The sequence below is a fragment of the Triticum aestivum genome, chromosome 6B, assembly GCF_018294505.1.
Source record: "Triticum aestivum cultivar Chinese Spring chromosome 6B, IWGSC CS RefSeq v2.1, whole genome shotgun sequence".
Taxonomy (NCBI): domain Eukaryota; kingdom Viridiplantae; phylum Streptophyta; class Magnoliopsida; order Poales; family Poaceae; genus Triticum; species Triticum aestivum.
In genome coordinates this window covers 229,493,718-229,500,181 of record NC_057810.1, presented here as the reverse complement: position 1 = coordinate 229,500,181, position 6,464 = coordinate 229,493,718, and the positions used below count along the sequence as shown (strand labels likewise).

The window sequence follows — 6,464 nt, the reverse complement described above, 5'->3', positions numbered from 1 at the left end:
TGCTACAAATCCTCTTCGGTCACCAGAACTCTTATCCATCACTCATCCTTTGAACCAAACACATAAATGGTTATCTTCAACCACTTGCACATCCTATCCAACCAAACAAAAAAGAAGATATCCCTAAACAGGTGGTTGGGGAACCTAACCCGAGGGCTCGTGCATGCAACACTAGGCTGCAACGCCGTGGGCCCAGCAATTTTGTGCATCGTCATCGCGTCCTACGCCCCCTGCCGCTCCTAAGCGCCCAGATCCAGCCACCCTCAACCTCAGGCTGACACAGCCGCACGCCTCCGGCCACCTCTGCATAGCTGTCGTCGCGGTCCTTGTGCGAGGAGAGAGAGGAGAAGAAGGGGATTCGATTTGTTTGAGCAAATGAGTCCTTGGATTTTTAGCCATGAGGTAAATGATGAACCGTCGAAGGGTCGGAGTGATAAGGCACTAGTTTAAAAGAGCATATACAACGCGAGTCATGTGCATGTGTTTATAGGGACAAGTGTATGTGAGCTAACTGTATACTATGTTTAAAAAAAATACAAGTCAAAGGTAGCATGAACGCCAAGCGCCAAGCCAAGTTTTTTTATGGATAATCTGCGTAGTGCGTATTAGGTGAAGTTACCGACCAGGCCACGTGGACCGCAGCTGTTCTACAGAGAGAGAGAGAGAGAGAGAGAGAGAGAGAGAGAAAGAGAGAGAGATCTGAGGAGTCAGGTTGGTAGCCCTGAAGAACCCTCTCGCAGGCAACCGGAAGGGGAGAGATCCGAGGTAGGCAACCCAGCAAATTCTTTCTTGGTTTCTCCAATCTCTGATTCCATATGATCCGATCCTAATCCGAGGGAAAAACAAGACCATTTCTTTTTTCGTTTCTGCCGTAGTACTACAACATGGCTTGACGACGACAATTCGTCTTGGTCCTCCGTTGGATTCCATAGTAGGGTAGGATTAATCTCCTGGAATGTCGACGGATATCATGTGTCATCATCAATAGATGGAAAGAGGTTAAGCCCATATTGAAATAGTTCGTTAATCCTTTCTTGCTTGATTGCAAACTGAACTTCTTTTGGGTGGGTGGATTGGATTCCCCAATTTGCTTAACTGATTCTGGAAGGAAACTGCTAAATCTGCATGATCCCCTTACTAAGATGAGTGCAAGACATCTTTGCAGGGGCTGGCAGCTGAGATGAGTGGAGGGCATGGTGATGCTCGGATGGCTTCAGGTAGAGACCTTTTCAGAACAGTATATATACAGCAGGACTGACTTATCTTGGAGTTGCAAAGGAAATGCAGCAGCAAACGGCACAGTGTGCTCCTTCTTCTTTTTCGTCATTTAGCCGCTTTGTTACCACTCCAGTTAATAGTTCTTGAATTCAAACATTTTTACACGCATGGTGGTAAATATCATTGCCGCGCGCCCACTCCGTCGCGCCAATGCAGCACCCTTGCTGTGGTAGTGTTGTTTGGCAAAAACTAGTTAGTTTCTAGGAGTAAAATAATAATATGGTTGGGCATGTGTGCGGTGTGGCAATGTTCGTGTGACACGAGATTGAGAATTACTTGTGGAGCGAGCAGTGAGCACTATTGTAAATGAATTAGGGAGAGATTTAAAAGAATGTTAGCAGTCACGCGCGAACTTGGGATATACACAGATATGTGCATCTCTTAGATAAGATCAAATCAAATCACTTGTCCGGTCCATATTGCACCGTGAACTCAAATTTCACCTTTGAATTGCAGGTAAGATGGCAAAGTTGAAGGAGTTGTTGGACAGAAGTGAAAATCGCATTTGTGCTGACTGCAGCGCACCTGATCCCAAATGGGCGTGAGTCACAACGTTCTAACCATTTGACGATTTAAGCTATCACTATTCAAACAGTAATGATTAGCTAGTTATCAGCCTGATTCTCATCATTTTCTGACATTCTATATGTACCCCCTTTTGGTTCTGATATGCTTTTGCACAAGAAAATAGTAGAATTTTCTTTTATTTTCTTTATTCACTAATATTGGGGTGTGTCCTTACAGATCAGCTAATATTGGAGTATTCATATGCGTAAAATGTTCTGGCGTTCACAGAAGTCTCGGTACACATATCTCAAAGGTTTAACTAGCTGCAACCCAACAATAATCTTATGTCTGTATTTTCCCACTCCTTTTGTTTTAAGAAATCAGTAACTAATAAGTGTTTAAACTAGTACCAATGCTTGTAGTTGCAAGTAGCACACATGATGTAAGATATAGCTGCAGAATACTACACACTTGCCTTCATTGCTATATCAGTTTTGTTGCCATTTAACTGTTTGGAAATGAGCTGCTTAATATAAAATTAACAAGTTCCAAAGAAGTTGTAAGTTAACTTGTTTTACATGGCCCAGGTCCTGTCAGTGACACTAGATAAGTGGACTGACGATGAAATCGACTCCATGGTAGAAGTTGGTGGAAACTCGCAAGCCAACGCAATCTATGAGGCCTTTCTTCCAGAAGGCTACCGCAAGCCACACCCAGATTCCGCACAGGAAGATCGGCAAAATTTTATCAAGTATTTCATCTTGTTTCCAGTTTATACCTTGCAGTTTCCAGTTTGATCGCCTAGCATAACTTCGCAAATGGTTGTTTACCTTGCAAAAATCCATAAAGGCATTTACAATCCGATCAATCAAATGATTCATTCACAAACTCCATATTACTACCACTGTAATGCTATTCATTAGCCACGTTCTCAATGTTTCAGGTCCAAATATGAACTTCAAGAATTTCTGGAGCCAAGCTTACGGATCGTCTCTAATCATCCTAGCAATGCCGGAAAACAAGCATCCAACTCACATTCTGGTAGCTCCAAGAGTGAGGCAAGGCTGCCCCAACAGTGCAAATTAAGTTTAACACAATCTCTCTGTTTCTTAGGATGTTATACATATCACATGTTCCTCCTCTCCGCAGATTGGCATGGTTGAGTTCATCGGGATACTGAATGTCAAAGTCATCGGAGGCACCAAATTAGCTATCAGAGATGTGTCTAGCAGCGACCCCTATGTTGTCTTGACCCTCGGACAACAGGTAATCACATAGCAAGTCTTGTTGACATCAAGATTTCGACATTCTTGCAGAGTCATTTAGCAAATTTGAACATTGAGCATTGTTGTGTACAGAAAGCGCAGACTTCAGTGATCAAAGGAAACCTGAACCCCGTCTGGAATGAAGAACTCAAGCTCTCTGTTCCTCGGAAGTACGGGCCTCTGAAGCTGGTAACAATAATCTCATGAGAACCTAGCACTAAGAAACAAACGCAAATCCCAGATATAATCTTATGGCCAAAAATTACATTTCTAACTAGATCCTTTTGTTATCAACTCTTGACCACAACCAGCAAGTGTTGGACCACGACATGGTGTCCAAGGACGACCTGATGGGGGAGGCCGAGATCGACCTGCAGCCCATGATCAATGCGGCAGCATCGTTTGGAGATCCAGAACTGCTCGGGGACATACAGATCGGCCGGTGGCTCAAGTCCGGGGACAACGCTCTAACCGCCGACAGCGCTGTCATGGTGACCGGAGGCAAGGTGAAGCAGGAGGTCTCCCTGAAGCTGCAGCACACCGAGTCGGGGGAGGTGACGGTGGAGATGGAATGGATGGCTCTAAACATTTAGAGAATCCGGATATACGATGGCAAATTTGTACTTTGCTGCAAAGGATCCATTGAATCGACTTTTTGGGAAAAATAATAATTTCTGCTACTAGTAGCAAGCAATCACAAACATAATTTGAACTCAAGTTTCGCAGAGAAAAAGCAGTTTCGGTGAATGCAGTCAGGCAGTCAGCAGCCAGGAGTGTCGACACCATCTGATTCAAAATAAAGGTCATGGAATTAAAATCACGACACTTATTTTGAATCAGAGAGAGTATTAAAAGAAAAGAGTGTCAACAAATAATGCTCCGCCCACCATACAATCTAGGTGATGTAGTGGGAAATTGTAGAGAAAGCAATGGTGTCCAAAGAGATCTCGTCGATAGTGATGACGACAGTAGTTATATCCAAGGCCTCCGGATGGGTAAAAGCAATGTCATGTGCCTACCTGTTTTTATTGATAGTATGCGAAAATTACAACGGAGTTTACCTATCTACTAAGCGAGGCTACAAGTTTCTGCTACCGGGTGATCTCTGTTCTTTTTTGTTGAAATATGCCCCCTTTATATAAGCCGTCAGCCGGTAGTTTCATAGCCATCTTTGAGAGAGAAACGGGGCGATTCTGTAGTTATAGAGAACTAATCACATGCAACTATAAAATCCTCGAAATAGTGAATTGTTCCTTACGTGCATGGAATTACCGAAAAAGGCTTTTGCCCCGGTTCGAGAAATTATGTGAATCCTCGACAACCCGATACAAACACACGACACTCCAACACACGCACACACCCAAGGCGAGATACATAGGAGCTGCGCGCAGCAACACCACCCCCTAGCACTACAAGAGCTACAAGGGTCCTCCACCGTGAACACGCTACCGAGAGGAGACGGAGACGCATATGGCGAACCGTGAGCTCCAAGGCGGTGCCTTCAGGAAGGTGATGTTGGGGAACGTAGCATGCAATTTCAAAAAAAAATCCTACGCTTATGCAAGATCTATCTTGGAGATGCATAGCAACGAGAAGGGGAGAGTGTGTCCACGTACCCTCGTAGACCGAAAGCGGAAGCGTTTGCTTAACACGGTTGATGTAGTCGAACGTCTTCTCGATCCAACTGATCAAGCACCGAACGTACGGGACCTCCGAGTTCTGCACACGTTCAGCTCGATGACGTCCCTTGAACTCTTGATCCAACAAAGTGTCGAGGGAGAGTTTCATCAGCATGACGGCGTGATGACGGTGATGATGAAGTGATCCGCGCAGGAGTTCGCCTAAGCACTACGTGAATATGACCGGAGGCGTAAACTGTGGAGGGGGACGCCGCACACGGCTTAGAACAATTGATGTGTTCTAGCGGTGCCCCTCCCCCCCACCATATATATATAGGTTGGAGGGGGGGGGGGAGAGGCAGCCAAGGAGGCGCCCCAAGTAGGAGAAATCCTACTTGGGGTCCTCCCAATTCGGCCTCCCCCTTTCCTATTCCTATTTGGAGTAGGAAGGGAAGAGGGGGAAGGGGATATCCTATTCCCTTTTTCCTTTCCTTCTTCCCCTTTCTTTCTCCAATTTGGCTAGACCATATGGGGGGTGCACCAGCCCCTTTGTGGGTGGTGTGTTTCCCCTCTTGGCCCATAAGGCTCATATCTTTTGTCGGGGGTGCCCGGAACCCCTTCTGGTGACCCGATAAGTACCCGGTGCATCCCGAAACACTTATGGTGTCCGAATACCATCCTCCTATATATCAATCTTTACCTCTCGACCATTTTGAGACTCCTCGTCATGTCTGTGATCTCATCCCGGACTCCGAACAACGTTCACCAAATCACATAACTCATATAATACAAATTATTATCGAACGTTAAGCGTGCGGACCCTACGGGTTCGAGAACTATGTAGACATGACCGAGACACCTCTCCGGTCAATAACCAATAGCGGAACCTGGATGCTCATATTGGTTCCTACATATTCTATGAAGATCTTTATCGGTCGAACCGTTATGACAACATATGTTATTCCCTTTGTCATCGGTATATTACTTGCCCAAGATTCGATCGTCGGTATCTTCATACCTAGTTCAGTCTCGTTACCGGCAAGTCTATTTACTCGTTCCGTAATACATCATCTTGCAACTAACTCATTATTCACTTTGCTTGCAAGGCTTCTTATGATGTGTATTACCGAGAGGGCCCAGAGATACCTCTCCGATACTCGGAGTGACAAATCCTAATCTTGATCTATGCCAACCCAACAAACACCTTCGGAGATACCTGTAGATCATCTTTATAATCACCCAGTTACATTGTGACGTTTGATAGCACACAAGGTATTCCTCCGGTATCCGGGAGTTGGATAATCTCATAGTCGAAGCAATATGTATTTGACATGAAGAAAGCAATAGCAATAAAACTGAACGATCAATATGCTAAGCTAACGGTTGGGTCATGTCCATCACATTATTCTCCTAATGATGTGATCTCATTCATCAGATAACAACACATGTCTATGGTTAGGAAACTTAACCATCTTTGATTAACGAGCTAGTCTAGTAGAGGCTTACTAGGGACACGGTGTTTTGTCTATGTATACACACATGTATCAAGTTTCCGGTTAATACAATTCTAGCATGAATAATAAACATTTATTATGATGTAAGGAAATATAAAATAACAACTTTATTATTGCCTCTAGGGCATATTTCCTTCAGTCTCTCACTTGCACTAGAGTCAATAATCTAGTTCGCATCGCCATGTGATTTAACACCAATAGTTCACATCTTTATGTGATTAACACCCATAGTTCACATCGCCATGTGACCAACACACAAAGGGTTTACTAGAGTCAATAAT

General features: G+C 44.4%; 1 protein-coding gene across 3 annotated transcripts; it reads left to right on the top strand.

Moving 5' to 3' along the window:
• The first annotated feature begins 572 nt into the window (after nucleotides 1-572).
• Nucleotides 573-3,797, top strand: LOC123136706 (ADP-ribosylation factor GTPase-activating protein AGD12). Of its 3 annotated transcripts, none has more exons than XM_044556178.1 (9): nucleotides 573-765; nucleotides 1,166-1,217; nucleotides 1,735-1,819; nucleotides 2,023-2,098; nucleotides 2,373-2,536; nucleotides 2,729-2,843; nucleotides 2,935-3,051; nucleotides 3,144-3,239; nucleotides 3,362-3,797. In XM_044556178.1, the coding sequence occupies exons 2-9, from the start codon at nucleotides 1,181-1,183 to the stop codon at nucleotides 3,641-3,643; spliced, it is 972 nt and encodes a 323-aa protein (XP_044412113.1). In that variant the 5' UTR covers nucleotides 573-765; nucleotides 1,166-1,180; the 3' UTR covers nucleotides 3,644-3,797. The 3 variants fall into 3 exon arrangements, with proteins under 3 accessions (XP_044412113.1, XP_044412115.1, XP_044412114.1); XM_044556179.1 differs by having other exon boundaries at nucleotides 761-998; XM_044556180.1 differs by lacking the exon at nucleotides 1,166-1,217 and having other exon boundaries at nucleotides 628-765.
• Nucleotides 3,798-6,464: the final 2,667 nt, after the last annotated feature.